Source organism: Ceratotherium simum, chromosome 17 (genome assembly GCF_057802395.1).
Source record: "Ceratotherium simum simum isolate JZ-2026a chromosome 17, ASM5780239v1, whole genome shotgun sequence".
Classification (NCBI taxonomy): domain Eukaryota; kingdom Metazoa; phylum Chordata; class Mammalia; order Perissodactyla; family Rhinocerotidae; genus Ceratotherium; species Ceratotherium simum.
This window is the reverse complement of record NC_141916.1, coordinates 47632810-47656563: the sequence shown is the minus strand read 5'-3', so window position 1 is coordinate 47656563 and position 23754 is coordinate 47632810. Positions and strand designations below refer to the sequence as shown.

At 38.6% G+C, this 23754-nt stretch overlaps 1 protein-coding gene and 1 non-coding gene across 3 annotated transcripts; one reads left to right on the top strand and one right to left on the bottom strand.

Moving 5' to 3' along the window:
* The first annotated feature begins 372 nt into the window (after positions 1-372).
* On the top strand, positions 373-23425 carry CREBL2 (cAMP responsive element binding protein like 2). 2 transcript variants are annotated; one of them, XM_087442721.1, is made up of 5 exons: positions 373-672; positions 12078-12129; positions 16150-16347; positions 17553-17697; positions 20311-23425. In XM_087442721.1, exons 1-5 carry the CDS (start codon positions 662-664, stop codon positions 20313-20315), a joined length of 411 nt encoding a protein of 136 aa, XP_087298847.1. In that variant the 5' UTR covers positions 373-661; the 3' UTR covers positions 20316-23425. The 2 variants fall into 2 exon arrangements, with proteins under 2 accessions (XP_087298847.1, XP_004435439.1); XM_004435382.3 differs by lacking the exon at positions 12078-12129 and having other exon boundaries at positions 499-672.
* Positions 11508-11614, bottom strand: LOC147914796 (U6 spliceosomal RNA). The gene has a single exon (XR_015555041.1). It is a non-coding gene; the product is annotated as a U6 spliceosomal RNA (small nuclear RNA).
* Positions 23426-23754: the final 329 nt, after the last annotated feature.

Here is a 23754-nt window from a genome sequence, read left to right as displayed (position 1 = left end):
TCCTCGGTGTCCCTGAGGAGGGTCTGCTCCCAGGGTCCCTCCTTCACGGCTGCGTCCGCGGGGCTCCAAACTCCATTCTCTGCCTGCCCAGGCCGCTGGAACTCCCGGGCCAAAACATCCAGGGGAGCGCACTGTGGGAAACGTAGTTTCGGCCTCCTGCCTGGCCCCTCCTGCGCAGCGCTTACGGGCAAGAGGAAAGCAGACGCCTTGCTGAGGCTATGTGGACATTGTAGTTTTCTTTCTAGTCAGCCGCGAAGAGACTGCGGTAAGGAAAACTACAATCCCCAGAATGCCGCGGTGCTACGGCAGCCGAAGGGGGCCATTCCCCGTGCACCACTCCCTCCCACTCTCCCTTCCCGGCCCCTCTCCAGGGCGTCTGTAAACACACCCAGAGACTGTCATGGAGGGGGAGGAGGAGGCGGCGGCGGCGAAGGGAGGCGTTTTGGGCCGCCTCCAGGGTCCGCTCTGCCATTCCTGAATTGGTCCCTCGTCCCCGTGACTGTGGCATCAGGAAAGCGAACTGTTAGGCGAGAGGAGGAGGCAGTCAGAACCATATCCCCTTCTTCCCCCGGGGCGGGGGCCGGGCCGGGCCAGGCCGGCTGAGCCGGGGGAGGGCAGGGGGAGGGAGCGCCTGGCCAGGCCGGCCTGTCTGCCGAGATGGATGACAGTAAGGTAAGTCCTGTGGTTTGCACGCGCAGCTGCCGCCGCCGCCGCCTGCTTGTCGCTAAGTGCTAGTCCCACCGCTGAGCCTCAGCTCGGTAGTCCGTGCCAACACCCAAGAAACACCTGCCTTAGACAGCCCTGCGCCTCTCCAGTTATTGCCCCATGGTACCCAGCCAGGAATTCAGGGAACACCGGAGCTGCGATTTTCCAGAAAAGGCCCTTTCCTCTGGAAATTTTTCTCTCCCAGAGCAAGCCTGTTTGTCAGCTTTTTTAGGTGGTGCAAACTCTAGTTCTTGACTTGCCTCCCGAGATAAGTGAAGAAACGACTGTGCTTTTTCTTTTTGGCTTCCCTTGGCCCCTCTCAGCCTTTCTCCAGTTCGGAGACCTTGACTAGGGCACCGTGAACCAGCCTTGTTCCCCCTGACGGTTCCCCTTTCTTCTCAGCCTCCCTTACTCAATGCCCCATTCATGTAATCAGTTCACTCTCCCTCTGAGCTATTTTCCTGTGGTTGGTTGGAACACTCTGCTAAGCTCCTGTTGCTATTCGTCCAGAGTCTGGAATCTAACCTCCTCTAGAAAGCCTTCTCTAAGGAAAGCAATGAATTCCTTCCTGTTAATCTATCTTAATATCCCATCACCATGCCCCTTTCCCTATCCAAATCACTTATCCCTTTGATTATAAGATGACAGACAATGTTCATTATTGGTTAATTCGTATGGTTTGTCTATGTATAACCTACTCTTTCTGTCTTCATGTCTATCCACATTAATATTGTTTAGTTTTATTTTGTGAAGATAGGGATGTCAGCTTATTGATCATCAGCTTATTAATATTTTAGAATGTTTAGGAGATTGGATTTTTTTTTTTAAGGAATCAGACTTCCAGAATTTGGAAATACCCCCTTCTCTATGCTTTCCAGAGGTCTTACTTTCCACAATCTCTGGCATGGTGCTCCTGATAGCTTTTTCCTTTGGGTGCCCTTTTGTCCTCCACCTAACCAGTAGCACTTTGATGCTGTCAAGTTTTTGTTCCACCCATCCTCAGAGAGACTGAAAAAATTTCCGGCTTCTCTGTGCTGCTTGTGTTGTTCTACATCACCTCCTCTTCTTGTTCCTGTAGAAGTCTCTGAGAAAAGTGGTGGACAGAAGGGAAAGCCCAACACAGTACTACTCTGGAATTGGACTCACCTAGAGGAACAGTTTGCTTGTGAAGTAGCAAACCCCTTCTAATAGGAAGTGGTATTTCCAAGACAGAAAGGGGGAGTTCTGAAAATTTTCTGGAAAAATCAGAAAATAATTTTCCTTAAAAGTCTTTACTAGCTTGTTCTTTCACTGCTAATTTTTTTGGTGTGTGAGGAAGATTAGCCCTGAGGTAACATCTGTTGCCAGTCCTCTTCTTTTTGCTGAGGAAGATTGGCCTTGGGCCAACATCCGTGCCCATCTTCCTCCATTTTATGTGGGACGCCTGCCACAGCATGTCTTGACAAGCAGTGTGCAGGTCCGTGTCCAGATCCGAACCCATGAACCCTGGGCCACCGAAGCGGAGCGCGTGAACCCAACCATTACACCACTGGGTTGGCCCCTCTTTCAGTGTTAATTTTGAAATTAAATCTGAATACTGTATCCACTATCTTTCCCAAAAAATAATAATATGGCTGCTTAAGGATGCTAAAATAACATATTGTTCTTTAATTTCTTGCGTTTGAGACTCTCACAGTATATTCTACATAGTTTTCAGTCGTTTCCTTTTCAGACTTTTGAAACATTTAATAACTTTCTCAAAGTCTTTGTTTAATAACTTTAATAACTTTCTCAATAATCTCAAATAAGTACAAGAAAAATACACAGGATTTTGAGTTATTTTACTTACCTATAATATCACATAAGAATTATGTCTTAAACTAGAAAAGTGTAGTGAGGGGTATGAAATTTTATTCTTTTGCCAAAAAGAGTGAAGTTAAATTTGGGTTACTTTCTATAGAGTTCACAGGTAAGCAAAATGAATTCAGTTCTCATACTTTATTAATTCATTGTTTTTATGAGAGTATTTAGAAACCAGCAGTTTCTTAAATCTTCACTGGTTATGGAAAAGAAAATCCATTTCAGATGCCTCTGGATGGATAGTGCCTCTGAATACACTACTTTCACTTTGAATACATGGCGTAGTTGTGGATGAGTAATATTTAAATGCCATGTATAGCAAGACTGGACTGCTCTTTCAGCAGTCAGGCGGTATGAAACAGCCCTTAAGAAAGGCTTTGGCAGCTCTCAGGCCTGCCTTCTCTGTGCTCTAGTTGTTACAGTCCTGCAAATTGTATTGTCCTCCTAGTATATACATACATACTAGCACACAAGACACACTTCTCCCTCACGTTATGTATGGGTGATGGAGCCTCAGGTTCCATTTTCCCCTGTATAAGGGAAGGGGAGGGTTGGGGCTTGGAAGGATGGTGGCTGTGCTGGTGAGATCATAAAGGATGACAAACTGGCTGACAGCAAGTCCAAGGCAACAGGAAGAGGATGAAGTGGGCAAGAGCAGCAGTTAGAGAGAGGCAGTATTTGAATGAGCAGGTTAGGAAACAGATGATGAGGATATGAGGATCTCTATAAAGATTCTGTATTCTGAGTTGTTTTCATCAGTGGTGGTGAGTGAATTTGCCAAGAGCTCTCCACATCCTGCCATCTAGCTTCCTGGAGTAAGTGCAGGACTGATTTGAATGGGGGCACAGCTTTGCTTCTTAGGCGTCTAGCAATGTGCCCGAGACAGCGTGGAGTACTAGTTAATAGTGATTGAATTGAATTGGAACAGAGTCGCGTTAAGGAGATAGCCCTGATGTACCTGGGCTTCATTTAATCAGTGTGCTCCATTGAGCCAACCAACTGGAGTATACAGACAATAGCAAATGGGAAAAATAAAGCAAGAGATAGATTGGGCATCTGAAACCGAGGGCTAGGGAAAGTGCTAAGTAGTGAAACTCAAATACTGGCTGAGGAGATCCCTCCTAGGCTAGTTGAGAAGGAGAAAATCTTGGCCAAGATATTTAACCTTTCTGAGCTTCCATTTTATCTGTAAAATGCTGAATACTTTCTTCACAGGCTTTGTTGAGGATTAGAGATAATGCATATAAAGCATTGAATACAGAGTCTAACACATAGTAGGTACTCAGAAAATCTTATCGTTAATATATTAGCCAGCAGTGACTTCCTTGCTCCTTAGCACAGTGCAGTAGGCACCTGAGAGGCTCGTTTTAGTAATTCTTAAGTGTGTGCTGTTGCACAACGTTGGCAGCTGTGTTTACACCTCCACTACCCTTTGCTCCTACCTGTGTCCCCAGATGGGACAGGGGCAATGGGATGGGACATGAAATGAACTTAAGGTGTGCCCTAAATGGTTGTATTGTGTGAGAAAAGTGGTCTCCTGAGCTCACCTGCATGTCCACCACTAGGAAAAAAAGCCTCTTCTCCCTGACTTGCTGCTTTCAATTACAAAAAAATCGAAATGTGTTATTTTCAGAGGCTTTGATCATAGAAGGTTCTTATTTCTTATTTTATATTTGACTTTTATGTTTATTGAATGAACAAATGAGTAAATTCGAATATCTTAGACCCGATATATTCCTGCCACAGACTATGAGCTGGTAACAAGACCACCATACTGTATTGCCCAGCCTGACAGTGTAGGGCATCAAGTTCCAGGTGAGGGACTGATGAGAGAGTGGGCCAGCCGTGCTTCTTCCACCTTCCTTAGGTAAGAAGGCAAGGTCTTCGGTTCCATTCAGTTGTTCTGAGTAGTGCTGGTTCTCACAAAAATTTTAACTTGGCCGAAAAATCTCTTTGACATTCCCAGACCTGTCCTTTGGCCCCTGAAGTCCCTCCTATTAGCCTCTTAGCCATCCTTTGCTACAGTTGGAGCTACCCTCCTTGGGTAGTGCCACAAAGCTCAGACATTTTCTACTTTTTCTGTCCTCCTACTCCATCAGTGCTTTCCACAAGATCAAGTCCAAAGAGCCAACCCATCTACTAAACAAATCTCTGACAGTAGATATTAATGTTTTAATATGCCTTCCTTTCCTGTCTAGGTTACGTGCGTATTTTCTCTAGGGTACCTCTGCAGATAGTTGAACCCTAAGCAGTAATTTTAATACTACAGAAACCAATTGAAATCTAAGTGTAAATAACCTTATTCAGAATGTTTTGCTCTTTAAGGTTTTCAGAAAAGTTTATTCATTAATTCATCAAACATTTGTTGGACACCAAATATGTACCAGGCATTGTGTTAGACAGCAGAGATACAAAGATGAATGAGAGTTTATAGCTGTTCTTGGGAGCTCACATTTCAGTGGACTAGGCATATAGCTAGACATATAGAAAAATAATTATAGTGAGGTAAGAAATGAGGGCAATGGAGGCAAAGTGCTTTTGGGGCATTAAGAAAGGATGCCTAACTGGGTATGTCAGACATGGGTTCACACAGTAGGAATGAATCTGTAAGGAAGAATAGGAGTCTCCCAGAAAATGGGAGAAGAAATATACTGTATTGAAGCATATTAGACTGGAAAATGCAATGTATTTTGGTATACACCAGAGCAGGAATTGGCAAATTTTCTGTAAAGGGCCAGATAGTAAATATTTGCGGGCCATGTGATCTCTGTTGCGATTACTCAACTTTGCCATCATAGCACAAAAGCAACCATAGGCAGAATGTGGTGAATGGATGTGGCTGTGTTCCAATAAAACTTTATTTACCAAAACAGGCAACAGGCTGACTTTGGCTTGCCAGCAGTGCTGTAGTTTGTTAACCCCTGAGCTAGAGCATAAGGCACAAGTGGAGGTATGGGCAGAGATAAGGATGGAAAGATAATCAGGGGTAGGATCATGATATGCCTGGCAAGTTAAGCAGAGAAATTTAGGTCAGTATTTTTCAAAGTGTGGAGAAAAGAAGACCCCTACTGAATCTTTGGGAAAGCAGCCTGAGAATTTGAATTTAAAAGGCTCCCCAGTTGAGTGGCTCATATGCTTACTGAAGTTTGAAAACCAAGGCCATAGATGTTGGAGAGCCATTGAAGGATTTTAAAGCAGAGGTGACAATATCAGATTTGTGTTTTTGAAGAAAAAAATGCTAATGGCTATACAGAGAATGGATTAGGGTAAAGATGTAAGAACTTGGACAAGACTAGAGGCAGAAGTTCCAATTAGGAAAGAAGATGGATTTTGGCATATACCTAGAGTTCAATCTCATTTCCACCGCTTTCAAGCTACTATGATTTTGGACAGGTAGTTTAATCTCTTTAGAACTGAATTTCTTCACCTATAAATTGGATGTATTAATAAAACCTTATTGGGTTATTGTGAGAATTAAATGTAATACATATGTGAGCCCATGTCAAAAGAACTTAGAACATAATGGGTTCTCAATAAATTTATGCTAGTACTTTCTGACTCCTCACCAGCTTGGTTAGATTGCTCAGAAGAAAGCTGAGCTGAAGACCATACTAGAGACTAGTACAATGTAGGTTGTTGCTGATGCAATATGTATAAAATCCTTCAAGGATGAAGAATGTGGACAGAAGAGAGAGCTAGAGAGACAACCCTAGAAAACTCGAAAATGATCAGAAGAGGCTGAGGACTAGGACTTGGCAAAATAAACTGAAAAGGAGAGGTTAGTGATATAGGAGAACTAGAAAAAAGAGTTGTTATGCCATCTATCTAAAGGAGGAGAGAATTTTAAAGAGGAGATTTAGTCTACAATATGAGATGCTACCAAAAAAAGGTCAAGTGAAGTAAGTAGTGAAAAAGTATCCATTGGACTTGGAAAACAGGAGATTGTTTATGAACCTAGCCAGGGAAGTTTCAATGGAGTGATAGGGCAGAAGCCAAAATGTAGCAGTTGAGGAAGAGGGGGTGGGAAAGAAGGACAGTTAAGTACAGACCACCCTACTGAGTCAGTTTGTAACAGCTCAGGCATTGCTAAAATATGTGTAGTAGTATATTTAGCTTAAGCAATAATGCCTGGGGGTGGGGGTGGGGGGCAGGCATAGGGGTTGGGAGAGGAAAGGCAGGAGTTAACTCTCTGTTCAGAGATGCTTACTTTATCTTCTTTCTCCTGCTGCTGACTAGAAAAACTGGCAGAAAGGTTAGCAGTGGGAAGATGTGATTAGACTTTCTCTCTGAAGTTCTGGTAAATAAAAGAGAGAAAAAGCCTAACCCACAGCTGTGAAGGAAGTTAAGGGAGCCTTAACAGCAGATGAAAATGTAGCCACTTGTTTTGTTTTTTCTTTAAAGTGGTAAAGAGCAGTGGCTGGGCACAGTCTTATTTTTCTTTAATCAAAGAGAGAGAACTTTTCACTTTATGTTTTTAAAAGAAAAGTGAAACAAGCCCTTCTGCTATTTTCCTTTTTAGTTGGAGCTGATGCTACCACTTCATATAAATGCAGTAATTCTCTTAGACTTAACAACTTGAAACTTTTATAAGTTGCCTTAAAATGTAGAACATTAGGATGTAAATAAGTGTAAAAAGAGTGGTAAAATAATAACAGTTATTAATTTTTCAGATTTCATATACCTTATGAGGGAACTTTTTTTTTTTTTTACAACTTCTATAAGTTGTGTTGTTGTTGGTAGTGATATCAATTTAAAGCAATTAAAAAATATTGCTGATTTTTCTTTGCATTTATTCATTCGATTATCAGTCTTTTAATAAATGCCTGGCTCCATGCTGGATGCTATGGGGGTTGCAAAAGAAGTAGAAAATACAACTTCTGTGCCTGAGGAGCTCACTGTACTTGGAGGAGATAGAACTTAAATGTGTGAGGCCCCTACAAAAACAGTATAACATAAATTCAGTGTGATATCAACTATATGTTCCAGAAATTTGGAGAAGAAAAATGGTGTATGGGCAGAGGGTGATTGTCAGCGAGAGTTTCAGAGAAAGAGGGCTAGAGCTGATCCTAATCGAAGAAAGGATATTTGCCCTTTTGGATGGTGGGAGGATGGAGGGGGAACATTTAGGGAAATGGTGAGTATAGGGCGGATCGTAGGGGTTGGGGGGAGGTCCATAAGGAGACTGGCATGACTTGCTATGGAGGGCTCCTGTTGGGAATAATGAAAGAGAAGACTGGTTTGGTGAACAGGAGCCTGGAGGTAGTGGACGGAATGGTGGTCCCTGAAAAGATATATCCATGTCCTAATCCCTGGAACCTGTGAATATCACCTTATATGGTACAAGAATGAATCGTACCTTATATGGCAAAAAATGTAATTAAGTTAAGGATTTTGAGAGGAAGAATTTATCGTGGATTATCTGCGTGGACCCTAAACCCACTGACAGTTGTCCTTATGAGAGTGAGGCAGAGGGAGATTTGACAGACAGGCATGGAGGCAGTGTGACTGTTGAGGCAGAGATTGGAGTGATGTGGCCACAAATCAAGGAATGCTGACAGCAAGTTAGTTTCTATTCTGTCTTTCTCTGTAATGGTTAAATTTAGAATTATCATCCCTCTTGGCTAGATCCAGTAGTTTATCTTAATTCTCAGCCTTTTTAAACTCATAAATTACAATCCCATGCTGACACCTCCCCTCCATAATATTCTTTCTCCTCATAAGCTTTTCTCTTTGTGCCACCTTGATTCTTCCTTTTCTACTATTCTTTCTGCTTTTAAAGGTTCATATCTTTTTTAAAAAAATAACAACTGTGTCTTTTTTTTTTTTTTTGTGAGGAGGATTAGCCCTGAGCTAACATCTGTTGCCAATCCTTCTCTTTTTGCTGGGGAAGCTTGGCCCTGGGCTAACATCCATGCCCATCTTCCTCCATTTTGTATGTGGGATGCCGCCACAGCATGGCTTGACAAGCAGTGCATAGGTCCGCGCCTGGGCTTTGAACCTGCGAACCCTGGGCTGCCAAAGCAGAGCACACGAACTTAACCACTACGCCACTGGGCCGGCCTCCTCTGTGCACTTTCTGCTTAATTTTCCTGTAAACCTAAAATAGCTCTAAAAAACAAAGCCTGTTAATTCAAAAAAAAAAAAAAGAAAAAAAGAAACCCTGAACCCATTAGCAGTCACTCCCCATTCTCTCCTTCCCTTTCCAGCCCTAAGCAGCTACTAATTTACTTTCTGTCTATAGATTTGTCTATTCTGGACATTTCATATAAATGGAATCATATAGTATGTGGCCTTTTGTGTTTGGCTTCTTTCACTTGGTATAATGTTTTCAAAGTTCATCCATTTTGTACCATGTATCAGTACTGCGTTCCTTTTTATGGCTGAATAATGTTCCATTGTGGGGATATACCACATTTTGTCATCCATTCATCAGTTGATGGACATTTGGGTTGTTTCCACTTTTTAGCTATCATGAATAATGGTGCTGTGAACATTCATGTACAAGTTCTTGTGTGGACATAATGTTTTTATTTCTTTTTGAGATATACCTAGAAGTAGAATTGCTGGGTCATATGGTAGCTCTATGTTTAATAGTTTCGAGGAACTGCCAAACTGTTTTCCAAAGTTGCTACTGTTTTACATTCCCACCAGCGATGTATGAGGGTTCCTTTTATTCACATCTATACCAACACTTGTTACTGGCTGTCTTTTTAATTATATAGCCATCCTAGTGGGTATAAAGTGGTATCTCCTGGTTTTGGTTCACATTTTCCTAATGACTAATGATGTTGAGCATTTTTCATACACTTATTGGCCATTTGTATATCTTCTTTGGAGAAATGTCTATTCAAATACTTTGCCCACATTTTAATTGGATTATTTGTCTTTTTATTGTTGAGTTGTAACAGTTCTTTATATATTCTGGATACAAGTCCCTTGTCATATGTATGATTTACAGATATTTTCTATCATTCTGTAGGTTATCTTTTTACCTTGATGGTGTCCTTTGAAGCACAAAATTTTTAATTTTGTGAAGTCCAGTTTATTTTTTCTTTTGTCACTTGTGCTTATGGTATCATATCTAAGAAACCATTGCCTAGTCCAAGGTCACAAAGATTTATTCCTGTGTTTTCCTCTAAGAATTTTATAGCTGTAGCTTTTACATTTAGACTTTTGTTCTATTTGGAGTTAATTTTTGATATATGGCATGTTGTAGGCATCCAACTTAATTCTTTTGCTTGTGGATATCCATTTGTCCCAGCACCATTTATTGAAAAGACTCTTCTTTCCCCACGTAATTATTTTGGCACCTTGTTGAAGATCAATTGACCATAAATATAAGAGTTTGCTTCTGGATTCTCTATTCTTTCCCATTGATCTTTATGTCTATCCTTGCACCAGTACCACACTATCTTGATTACTGTGGATTTCTAATAAGTTTTTAATTTTATTTATTTATTTATTTTTCCCCCCAAAGCCCTAGTAGATAGTTGTATGTCATAGTTGCACATCCTTCTAGTTGCTCTATGTGGGACGCGGCCTCAGCATGGCCGGAGAAGCGATGCGTCGGTGCGCGCCCAGGATCCGAACCTGGGCTGCCAGCAGCGGAGCGCGTGCGCTTAACCGCTAAGCCACGGGGCCAGCCCTCTAATAAGTTTTGAAATCAGAAGTGTGAACCCTCCAACTTGTTCTTTTTCAAGGTTGTTTTGGCTATTCAGAGTCCCTTGTATTTCCATATGAATTTTAGGATTATCTTGTCAATTTCTGCAAAAAGGCAGCTGGGATTTTGCTAGCAATTATGTTGAATCTGTAGATCAGTTTGGGGAGTATTGCCATCTTAACAATATTGTCTTTTGATCCATTAACATGGAATGTCTTTCTACTTATTAGATCTTCTTTAATTTTCTGCAGTCTACCAGTCTTGCAGTGTACCAGTCTTGCACTTCTTTTGTTAAGTTTATTCCCAAGTACTTTATTCTTTTTGATGCTGTTGTAAATGGGACGTTTTCTTAATTTCACTTTCAGATTGTTCATTGTGTGTGGAAACACAACTGATTTTTGTATATTGATCTTGTATCTTGCAACCTTGCTCAACTCATTTGTTAGATCTAATAGTTTTTGGTGGATTTCTTAGGATTTTCTATATACAAAATCATGCCATTTTCAAATAGAAATAGTTTTACTTTTTCCTTTACAATCTGAATGCCTTCTCTTTCCTTTTCTTGCCTATTTGCTGTGGCTAGAAGCTTCAATACAATGTTGAATAGAAATGATGAGAGAAGACAAGATTCTTATCTTGTTCCTGACCTGTGGGAGAGAGCATTCAATCTTTCACTGTTAAATATGATGTTAGCTGTGGGGTTTTCATAGATGCCTTTTATCAGGTTTAGGAGATTCCCTTCTATTCTTAGTTTCTTGAGTGTTTTTTTCTTGTCATGTAAGGGTGTTGGATTTTGTCAAGTGTTTTTTCTTAGTCTATTGAGATGAACATGGAGATTTTGTCCTTTTTTCTATTGATATGGTGTATTACAGTAATTGATTTTCATTTGGTAAACCAACCTTCATTCCTGGGGTAAATCACACTGAGTCATGATGTATAATCCTCTTTGTTTGTTATTAGATTCAGTCTGCTGCTAGTATTTTATTAAGGATTTTTGCATCTATATTCACAAGACATATTGGTCTATGGTTTTCTTTTCTAATGACTTCTTTGGTTTGGGTATCAGGCTAATATTAGCCTCATAGAATGAGTTGGGAAGTGATCTCTCCTCTTCTTTTTTTTTTGGAAGAGTTTGTAAAGAATTAATGTTAATTCTTTAAATGTTTGGTTGAATTCACCAGTGAAGTCACCTGGACCAGGACTTTGTGGGAAATTTTTTTTTTTTTAATTTTTCTTTATTGTAGTAACATTGGTTTATAACATTGTATAAATTTCAGGTGTACATCATTATACTTCTATTTCTAAAAATATGGAAAGCTTCACGAATTTGCGTGTCATCCTTGCGCAGGGGCTGTGCTAATCTTCTCTGTATCGTTCCAATTTTAGTATATGTGCTGCCGAAGCAAGCACTGTGGGAAATTTTTTGATTACAATTAAATCTCTTTATTTGTTATAGGTCTATTCAGATTTTCTATTTCTTCTTGAGTCAGTTTTGCTACTTTGTGTCTTTCTAGGGATTTGTTCATTTCATCTAGTTTTTTGGCAAGGAAGTTTTCATAGTATTCCCATGTAACCCTTTTTATTTTGATAGTGATGTCCTCTCTTTCAGTCTTGATTTTAGTATTTTAAATGTTTTCTCTTGGCCAGTCTAGCTAAAGGTTTGTCAATTTTGTTGAACTTTTTGAAGAACCAACTTTTGGTTTTATTGATTTTCTCTGTTGTTTTTCCATTCTCTGTTTTATTTATCTCTGCTCTAATATTTATTATTTCCTTCCATCTGCTTGCTTTGGGTTTAATTTGCTCTTCTTTTTCTAGTTTCTTAAGGTGGAAAATTAGGTTATTGATTTAAAATCTTTCTTCTTTTTTAATTTAGGTGTTTACAGCTCCCTCTGAGCACTGCTTTAGCTGCATCTCATAAAGTTTTGGTATGTTGTGTTTTCCTTTTCATTCATCTCAACGTGTTTTTCTAATTTCCCTTGTGATCTCTTTCTTTGACCCTTTGGTTACTTAGGAATGTCTTTTTTTTTTTGTGAGGAAGATCAGCCCTGAGCTAACATCTGATGCCAATCCTCCTCTTTTTTGCTGAGGAAGACTGGCTCTGGGCTAACATCCATGCTCATCTTCCTCCACTTTATATGGGACGCCGCCACAGCATGGCTTGACAAGCGGTGCGTCGGTGCGCGCCTGGGATCCGAGCCCGGGCCGCCAGCAGCGGAGCGCACGCACTTAACCCCTATGCCACAGGGCTGGCCCCTGTCTTTTGTTTTTTATGTGTCATGTTTATTAAGTACTTACTGCTGTGTACTAAGATGGAATTATATGACACAGTCCCTGGTGCTTACTTTGTAAAAATCATGACGTCTAGTTTTAGCTTGTCTCAAAGGATAAAGTGTGAAAAACAGGTAGTTAACAGAAAAGTAGGACCTTTGCTCTTATTTGCTTATAAAAGGTAGACTTTAACATTTTTAACATATAATGAAAACAGACTTGGTATTGCAGAGGCACTACTGAAATCTGACATCTCTAGTATTCTACCTTTGTGAAATAATTTCTCTATGGAGGGTCAAAAAAAAGGAAAAAAACCCATTGGCTAGCTAGTGGTGAGGGGTAGGGAGTCAGGCCTTCTGAGTCTTTCCCTTAGGGCCTTCTATCCTCAGCTCACAAATGTGTTTTGGGGAGGAAAAAGAGGTAAAGTGGATAGTGGATAAAGTGATAAAACAATGAATGGTACACTGTTTTAAAGACAGCTATTTAAATTTTCATGTGGCTCCATGTCAATAAAAATAAAATTAGAACAGAAAATAATGCTGAATTTTGGGGTTATTTTCATAGTTTCCTTTGGAGTTTGTGTGGTGCATAAAAACCAGTACTTTTATTTAGCCACATTAATATGCTTCCTCACAGAAGAAATAAGAGGAGAGAGCAAGAGGAATATGTGGTTATCATTGAATTTGTGAAAATTTTATGAAACGTTGGTAAGAATGATTTTTGGCCCAGAGATATTTAAGGAATTTTTAAAGTTGATTTCAGTTCTAGTTTCTGGTTCCTAGTTTCTAATTAACTTCCTTTATTCATCCCTCAGTCTCTATGGCTTATGAAATATATAAAGTTCTGTTGTTAAGGCAGCTAGTTTACTAACCTACATTTGTGTAATATCTTTTTCTTTACAAAGTGCTCTCATACATTATTGTACTTAATATTTAAAATAATCCTGTACTATACTTGATTCTCTTGAAAACTGGTACACTAATCAGATTTTAGCTGGCACCAGAAGCCAAACAGTCAGTCTATTCCTGGGGAAAAATTAAGCTAGAAAAGTGGTGGTTATGTGGTTTCAAATGTAATTTTACAGGAGATGACATGAAATACAGGAACCCTGGATTCATTTACTATTCCTTTCTAATAAAAAAATAAGGAATAAAATAGTTCCAATTTAAATATTTTGCTACCGTGAAAACTAAACAAAGGGTTATAACTTTTGTTTGATTTTTATGACTGTGGTGGGTTTGTTTAAAAAATCAATGAAGTCTGTGAAGTACACTGTGTTCTGTTGCTGGCTTCTCAAAGGCAGCCACTCCTGAATTAATTAAAAACAGCAATATATGAGGTATTGGATTATAGTGTTGTGTGATGGATGACTCATTTTACTACATAAAGAATAGATCTGATTACCTTCTATTTCACTATACACATGAATTTATGCTGTAAATACGTTGCTTTTTAAAAACTGTAGCAATAGCAAATACACTTTGTTTTAATGCACGGTGATTTCAAAATATTTTGTTAAAATTGTGCAATTGATGTGATATAAGCATAATTTAAAATTTGGTCCATAGTAATATTTGAATCAACTAGTCATCTCGCAGTTGGTTTCAAATATTTCACTCTGAGGAAAAGTTTCCTGAGGTGTATATTATTATATTGAAATAAAAACATAATGATGCAGTATAGGAAAGCTTTAAAAGACTAGTTTTGAAAAGTTGAAACTGGGAGTAGTATTGAAGCAGCTAGCTAGATGGTGGTGGAAAGGAAAGGTTTGTTTTTTCCCGAACCTTGGAGCATTCTGTCTCATTTCAGAGCCACCCTATAAAATGCTAGATGCGACAGTTAGCCATCATGATATGATACAAGGTCTGGTAAATGTGGCTGATTCACATTTAAAGCGTGGTTTTCCTGACCTAACGCTTATACTTAGTAATGACCTGATCTTTATAGGGTACTGGGCATTGTTGGTGTATATTAATAGTGATCTCAAACAAACAAATCAGAGTTTTTCTATCCAAATGAACATTGATCCTTTGAGTTTTATTACCTAGGAAGGCTTCTGCATTTATGCCAGTGATTTGCCAGTGTTTGAGTTTTGTATCTTCTCTTTTAGAATTGCCTTTAAAGCCTCAGCAATATTCCTTTCGGTATACTGAAATTATGACATTTTTATTCTCTGAAGATGATTTTCAGAAAGAATAGACATCATTCAGCACCTCGTCAGATAAACAAAGTGGATAACCAAATTGGGAATTTAGAGACTAATGTGTCACTCTACAGTAATGAGGCGTATTGTGATGTGACTTATAAAATACTGGTTCCAAAAGCACTTTCCAAAAAAACTTGTTCATTGGAATAAATGTACCCCCTTTCAAGGTGACTGCTTTAAAGAACATTTATTTGATATATAAGTTCAGGTTCGTGTATTTAAAAATTCATCATCTTTACCTCATGATTAAATCTTGTATAAGAACTTGGGGAGGTTCCAAAGCTAAACAATGAAGAAGATTAAATTACTTTGCCAGTCACCTAAAAATTGTGCCTAGGCAGGTAAATGAATAACAGGGATATTGAGAGGATGTCTTCTGACACCAGTGGGAGCAGGTAGAAATCTCCTGAGACAGTGTAGGGTTATAATTATAGGCTTCTAAAGGTAGGAGAGAATTATCCTGAAGATTTCAGGGACTTCCTGTGTGTTCCTTTGGGCTCAACAAATTTGAAGAGGCAATTTATAGCAAAATTGCTTAAGATACATATATATATGTATACATATATATATAATTTTATATACATATTTTTGATTTTTTCTAATTATAAACATTTAAAAATCATAAAAAATACAGATGAGAAAAAAGCTATTTATAATCACACCTATCAGAGAAATCCTCATTGACCTTTTCTTATCATCCTTTCTTTGTGTTGTTTTATAACATTGAGATCATACTGAACTTACAGTTTTGAATATTGTTTTTTTTAACTTATTTTATTGTAATTATTTTCTTTTTTTTCTTTTTCTTTTTTTTTTTTTTTTGTGAGGAAGATCAGCCCTGAGCTAACATCCATGCTAATCCTCCTCTTTTTGCTGAGGAAGACCGGCTCTGAGCTAACATCTATTGCCAATCCTCCTCCTTTTTTCCCCCAGACCCCCAGTAGACAGTTGTATGTCATAGTTGCACATCCTTCTAGTTGCTGTATGTGGGACGCGGCCTCAGCATGGCGGGAGAAGCGGTGCATCCGTGCGTGCCCGGGATCCGAACCCAGGCTGTCGGTAGCAGAGCACGCGCACTTAACCGCTAAGCCACGGGGCCGGCCCTATTGTAATTATTTTCTCAAGTCAATAAAAATTCTTCATGAACAAAATATTTAGTGGCAGTCTTTTAGTTTTTTTATTATCTAGCTACATATGGTTCATAAAGTTTACTGTTAACCTATTGAAAGTTTATTATTGAAGAATTAATGAAAACATCATTTCTTCTCTCACATTCATGGTATCAAAAGTATGAGAAAAAAATTATTAATCAAAGACTCATAAGGCATTTGATGGGATTCTGCTTTCTTAGTTACATAGGCTTCATTCATTTATTACTTGTAAATGTTTTCCTTGCTAATACGCAGCTGTAGTCACTTTCCTCAATGCAGAACTAAGAGAAAAAAAATATTTCTTCTCTTTCTTGCTGAAGGTGGTTGGAGGCAAAGTAAAGAAGCCTGGCAAACGAGGTCGGAAGCCAGCCAAAATTGACTTGAAGGCAAAACTTGAAAGGAGCAGGCAGAGTGCAAGAGAATGCCGGGCCAGAAAAAAACTGAGATATCAGTATTTGGAAGAGTTGGTATCCAGTCGGGAAAGAGCCATATGTGCCCTCAGAGAGGAACTGGAAATGGTAAGAAAGTCTGTCAATAAATGCATGAAAAAAATCAACCTAAGCTTAGCAAAGAAATATACGTTAAAACATGAAGGTAGCAGTTTTCACCTATCCAGTTGGCAAACGTGAAAGAATATTAATCTGTTATCCAGGATATAGGCAAATAAGCATTTTCATACACTGCTGGTGGGAGTGGAGTACATGACTGTTTCGTTGACGGATTGTTTATGAAAGAAAAAATGAAAACTCAAATGTACAACAATAGGAGATTGGTTAGTTAAATTATACTGCATTTATATATTGGACTACTTTGCAGCCAGTAAAATTCACAGTGCACATATATATGTACCCATCTAGAAAGACATTTACAATATATTGCTAAGTAGAAAAAGCAAAATGACAATACGTAACAATATGTATTGTATGATATCAATTGTGTTTAAACAATTTGGCGTGTATTATTCATTCATTCATTCAGACTGTGGGAAGTGGCTGTAGAAATGTAGAAGAGAATAGGTAAAAAAAAATTAAACCGCATTACTGTGAGCTCAGGGGAGGAGGTGACAGGTAGGAGAAGAGAGAGATAATACTACCATGATCTTTACAAAACTGGGACAGGCCTTCAGATTTTTAGAAGGTAAGAAAATAAGGTTGGGGTATGAAGAGAGTCCAGATGTACACTATTCAGTAGATTTTTAAAAATATATTGAATTTGACTTATGCTATACATTATTTCTCACCTTCTGCAATGTAAGCCACTTGAGGGATAATCTTTGGACTGATTCATCTTGGGATACCCACAAAGTCCTAGTTCACACTCTGGTAGACAGTCGATGTTTAGTGAATGTTTATGGAAGAGAGAAAGGAAAATACAAAAGTGTTTATTTGGTGAGTAGAAATAATAATGTGATAATTAGCAAAAAGAGATGAATTCTAATTAGTAGCACTCTGTGGAGAGATGTTTTAATCAGAGGGGCCTTTTTAATCTGAGCAACACTCCTGTGTATCGCAAGGAGGAGCTTTAGCAGCGGTTCTTCGCCCTCTTCTGAGAGATGGAAGACCTCATCCATGTCCTAGGTTATAAACAGGAATACATGGAGGGTGGGATTCCCAGCGGCTAATGTGACCTCTAGGTATGGGAGTTCTTGTGTCTAGGATTTCTACCAGTGGTTCCTGAACTCTGACTAGTAAAATTTTACTTAAATATATTTTACATATTTCAGTACAAGCAGTGGTGCATGGCAATGGACCAAGGAAAAATCCCTTCTGAAATAAAGGCCCTACTCACTGGAGAAGAGCAGAGCAAATCTCAGCAGAACTCAAGCAGGCACACAAAAGCTGGGAAGACAGATGCTAATAGCAATTCCTGTGAGTACAATCTGTGGGAGAGTTTATATTTAGAGGAGTGTCTGCTGGTAGAGTTTCTTTTTCTTTTTTTTTTTTACTTTATTTATTTATTTATTTTTTGTGAAGAAGATGAGCCCTGAGCTAACATCCATGCCAATCCTCCACTTTTTGCTGAGGAAAACTGACCCTGAGCTACCATCTATGCCGATCTTCCTCCACTTTATGTGGGATGCTGCCATGGCATGACCTGACAAGCAATGCATCAGTGCGTGCCCGGGATCCGAACCCGGGCTGCCAGCAGCAAAGCGCACGCACTTAACCGCTATGTCATGGGGCCGGCCCTCAGGTAGGGTTTCTATTGACCACTTTCCTCGGTGTGTCTTTAAATAAAATAAAATGTTGATGTCATTTGTAATACACACACTGATAAGCAAGTGAGATGGCGTTAGATTCTAAATATTGAAATGCATTTTATGTGGGGTCTATAGAGAGCAACTGGTAAATTTATGGAATTTTTTAAGTAAATACATGTACTCCATAAATGGGAGTGTACTATTCTAGTTATTGTTAATAATAATACCTTTTATTTGTATTTTTATTAACAGCTTACACAGTATTCTCACTTATATTTATCTTAAGTATTTCCTCCAATAATTGTATTAAAAAATTATACTTTTTATTTTATAGATGAAGAAATAGCAGAGGGGCTGTGTAAGGTACTCAGGGTCACATAGCTGTAATGGTACAACCTGTCCTCACCTAGTCCACGCTCTGTCTAGTACAGTAGCCCATCACTTTAAGGATTTCTTTTTTATTCATGTGAAATTCACATAGCGTAAGATTAACCATTTTAAAGTAACAATTCAGAGGAATTTACTACATTCACAATGTTGTATGATCACCACCTCTATCTAGCTACAAAACATTTTATCGCTCTGAAAGAAAACCCAAACTTATTAAGCAGTACTTGCCTTACCCCTTCCCTCTAGCCCCTGGCAACCATAAATCTGCTTCTGTCTCTATAGATTTACCTATTCTGGATCTTTCATATAAATGGATTCATACAGTATATGATTTTTGTGTCTGGCTTCTTTCACCTAGCATGTTTTTGAGGTTCATGCACATTGTAGTATGTATGAGTACTTCATTCCTTTTTATGGCTGCATAATATTCCATTGTATATGTATGCCACAATTTGTGGTTATTCATTCATCCGTTGATGGACATTTGTTTCTACCTTTTGGCTATTGTAAATAGTGCTGCTGTGAACATGCATGTACAAGTATGTGTTTGAGTACCTGTGGAAATGCTGGGTCATATAGTAATTCTGTATTCAACTTTTAGAGGAACCACAAACTGTTTTCCACAGTGGCTAAAATATTTTACATTCCCATCAGCAATATATGAAGGTTCCCATTTCTCTACATCTTGCCAACACTTTTTAGTTTCCATTTTTAAAAACTATAGCTTTCCTGGGGCTGGCCTGGTGGTGTAGTGGTTAAGTTTGTGTCCTCCACTTCGGCGGCCGGGGGTTCGCAGGTTCAGATCCTGGGCACAGACCCGCACGCCGCTTATTGAGCCGTGCTGTGGCAGGTGTCCCACGTATAACGTAGAGGAAGATGGGCACGGATATTAGCTCAGCAAAAAGAGGAGGATTGGCAATGGATGTTAGCTCAGGGCTAATCTTCCTCACAAAAAAAACCCCAAAAAACAAGCCTTCCTAGTGGGTATGAAGTGGTATCTGATTGTGGTTTTGATTTGCATTTCCCTAATGACTAATGATTGAGCATCTTTTCATGTGCTTGCTGGCCATTTGTGTATCTTCTTCGAAGAAATTTCTGTTTAAGTCCCTTGCCCATGTTTTAATTATGTCGTTTTTCATTTTGTTGTTGAGTTGTAAGAGTTCTTTCTGGATTCTGGATTCTGTACCTTTATCAGATATATGATTTGCAGATATTTCTCCCATTCTGTAGGTGGTCTTGTCACTTTCTTGATAGTGTCCTTTGATACACAAAAGATTTTAATTTTTATGAAGTCCAGTTTATCTGTTTTCTTCTTTTGTTGTTCATGCTTTGGGTGTCATTGCCAAATCGAAGGTCATGAAGGTTTACCCCTATGTTTTCTTCTAAGAGTTTTATGGTTTTAGCTCTTATATTTAGGTCATTGATCCATTTTGAGTTAATTTTTCTATATGGTGTGAGGTAGGGGTCCAACTTAATTCTTTTGCATGTGAATATCCAGTTGTCCCAGCACCATTTGTTGAAGAGACTGTAAAGATTTTAGAATGAAGATGCCATGTATTGATTTCTTCACCATGGTGATGGCTTTGGGAGCACTTGAAATAGTTATAAGGAAATGTTGTAAACTTTTTTATCTTCTAAAAAATTTTTATAAAATTGAAGGATTGGCCTTTTGATAATTTTTATTAGGTCAGGTAACATTTGCTTTAGTTTAAATTGAATTAATGAAAAATAGCCAAGTCAGCTCAGTTTTCTTTCAGTCTGTATTTAAAAATAGCCTTGCTATAGATACTAAACTAAAAAAAAAAAAAAATCATACATTTTAAAACAGATTAACCAAACTTCATGGACTTTAAAATCATTCTTACATTGGTAACTTTGATTTATTTTTCAGGGTGAAGATCATATCAAATGATGAGTCAGTGATTGAAGCCAATATTCTGATTCCTATGGAGGATGAATGGGCAAGATTATACTTCTTGGCTCCACTTACTACCTACTGCTCAGTAGTCATCTCTGTAAATCTGCAATTTCTACCAAAATGTGTGATCAGAGATCTGAAAGGATTTTGCTTTAACTTTCTACACTTAGAAAATTTACAAACATCCAGACCTATTCTGGTTGGTATTGCCACCCATGGCAGTTAACATGTTGCAATGCTTGAAAACACAGGAGTAGAGAAAAATGGGTGAAGATTGTATTTTTGCACCTTAACTCCACATTGCTTTATTGGTTAATTTATATTCCTTCCATGTAATTCATGTAATTGTATGTGTTTGTGTGTTTAGGTGTCACCTCCTTTCCTGTTTTTGATTGCCCTACAAAGAGACACCAGATGGGCTGATTACTGACTAAGTTCTCAGCCTTTATGGACCTAATCTTATTTCTTTATATTTACTTGAGTAATGTGTATTTTATGCATGAACCATGATTTCTCCTGTGAGCCATTCCAGCATAAGCTGTGAATATGTATTAACAAATATATACATTTCTATTTTTATAATCCATAATGAAATGCCTGTTTTAAATAATGTATGTGTTAACAAAATCCATCAGGAAAGCCCTCAAGACAGCCTCTATTTAAAATTTTTGTTGCTGTCTTCTCAGACTATATTTATAAAAGTTTGCTAGGGCCTAATCCATACGTGGAGAATAATTAGTCAAATTTTATTTTTAAGCAAGAAGTCACCTTTTAGGCATTTCAGCAGCATACATCATCTTGACAACCCAGAGTGTGTGTGTGTGTACGTATATGTTCTATTGTACGTCTATACATGTATGTGGGGAGGGCAGGAGTGAATGTGCACACACATTTCCTTGTGTGCTCAACTAACTCGGAGAATTTTTCTAAAGAAAATAGGATGAAACTAGCTGCCGAGATCTAGTTTCTGCCACAAGAGATCTGGAACAGTGAGGGACAAATTGCCGCTAGATCTAACAGCTGTAGCTGTAACCAGAACACTTAGTTTCTTACCTGACGTGAGTTTCCTTATAAATTGTTCTGAGCTAGAAAGAAACACACTGTGGGTGTGCATCTGGTTCAGCCCTGCCTATGCCTCCACTGGGGAGTGAAGCCCTGGAGCTAGAGTTGTGTACAACACCGCCCCTAGTGGGCCTGGAAGGAGGTGCAGAAGGGCAGAATGATTCTTTCCAGTTCCCGGTCACAGCTACATTTACTTTCTTCCTGACTACCAAATGCAGTGATGCTGGAGGAATCAAGCTCATAATATGATACACTCAAATAGACCTAGGAATCTTTTGATTTCCCCATTGAGATACTTTATCTCTCTTCCCTTTCCCATAGTTAAATCAAGAGTTGTGTTCTCTGTTGCTGCTAAATTATAATTGTTCTTTGCTCTAATGAAGCAAATATTGGGCTTCCACACAGAATATGTTTTGTTATAAAATGGCACTTTAAGAGGAGGTGTCATAGTCTAGAATGTCTGTGAGGTGGAACATGAGATGGACCACATAGTTTCAGATTACAAGGTACTTTCCCCCCTTCTTTTTAGGCCATGCATTTGAATAAATGCCTCCCCTTAGCCTGAGTTCCTAAAGATCTCTTGTGCTTAGGTTGCAAACTCAGATCTCTAGTCTAGTCCTGTGTGACTACTGAACACCACTAGCCCAGCCTGTTGGGCGTCTCTGTGTTTTGGAGGACTGGGGACTGAAGAGTATTTAATGTCTTTTTAGGATCACAAATATAGATAGATTAAGGATTGTTGATATTCAGGCCTTCAGAATTTAAGTATTTTCAATATAGGGTTCAAATTGTAATGGGTATGTTTTTGCCATCTGGTCTACTCATATATTTTTATTTTGCAAGACAACCCAAGACTTACTCTATGTTGCTTGTTCAGTACCTTTTGAATTCCCCATAAGAGTTCGTTTTCAAAGCAAACATTCCAAAATGAATGTGGCTCTTCAATGGAATGTCTCCATTGTGCTTGAAGTATTTCTTCTCTGGTTGTAATTTTAAATTACAGGGTCATTTGAGCTCCCACCCTCCTAGTATCTTTACAAGAGCAGTAACTTTGTCCTCAGGTAGAGGATGTGTAATTTTGGGTGGAAGTAAATTACAATTTATTTGAGTTTATTCCTAAACCTATCTATTTGGTACTTTGGAGTAGATCAAACTGAGAGAAACTTGGTCTTAAAAAGGAATGTTCTGATTGCTTTGGGTATTGTGCTGGCCTGTACGCTTTGGCCACTGGAAGCAGGTTTATAAGTGCCGCTGATTAAAACAGCTGGAGCATTTCTTTCCCCGTTCCAGCTAGGGAGCAGCATACTGACATCCTGGCGTCCTCACCGGTGATGACAGCAAGCAGGCTGAGAGAACGAGAGGGCGAGAGCACCAGTGAGCTGGTACCCCACGATCCCTGCTGCTCCCCTTGCTCTCTCAGTGAACACAGTAATGTTTTCTTTTTCTTTTTTTCCCAAAGAAAGAGTGGTGAGGGGAAAAATATATTCGTGTATTTAGACCAGTCGTATTCTGTCGTTAATTTAGCATAGACCTGCCATACATTAGAGCAACTGAATATAATATGGAGTAAGTTTGACCAGGTCAAGTTTTAGGATATAGTCGAAGTTCTTAAAATTTTTTTTCTCTTTTATGTAAATCTTTCTATTGTATCTAAACCAGAATCTATCTTATTGCAGCAAATTCATATCACTGTTTTCCAGCTAATTGACAGTATTTATCAGCATCACCATTTAGCATTTTATTTTATCATCTTTGAATTATGATAGACTTGATTGGGCGCATTACAAAAAGTATAGGTTTAAACTGGACTTACCTTTAGTTAAAATAAAGGCAAAGAAAATTTAAAAACATAAAGGCTATATTTCACAAGAAATCAGTTGCATATTATCAATTACATATTTAGTTTTAAAAGAGAAGAAAATTGCTATTAAACCACATGGTATTTGGGGGCATTGAAGGAATTTTTCTTTCTCTGAAGAGCATTGTACTATTATATTTTTATGAAAAATAAAATATCTTCACCAGAGATATCTCAAATTGTCTGTTTCACAGTACTGAAATATGTCTGTATAAGCACGAGTAGTAAAAAGTGTGAGATTTAGGCAAAAGAACTGGTCTTAGATCCGTTTTCTGAGTCACCTTGAATTATTTACTCTCCTAGCCTGTTTCCTCATCTATAAAAAACGGCGAGGATAACTTTCACAGAGGAATTGGTAGGCTAAAGACTCCGGAGTTATGAGAAACTGCTTCTGAAGTAGTAAAGAACTAAGTTAAATTTAAAATATTCGCATATGCCTGGGTTTGACTATTGTTAAGATTTAAATCACTAAAGATAAATATATTTATTTAATGAGC

Coding starts and splice junctions, on each gene's coding strand:
- CREBL2 (XM_087442721.1), top strand. Junction 12,130..16,149: donor CTGCATCTCATAAAGTTTTG/GTATGTTGTGTT, acceptor TTCTTGCTGAAG/GTGGTTGGAGGCAAAGTAAA. Junction 16,348..17,552: donor TCAGAGAGGAACTGGAAATG/GTAAGAAAGTCT, acceptor TACATATTTCAG/TACAAGCAGTGGTGCATGGC.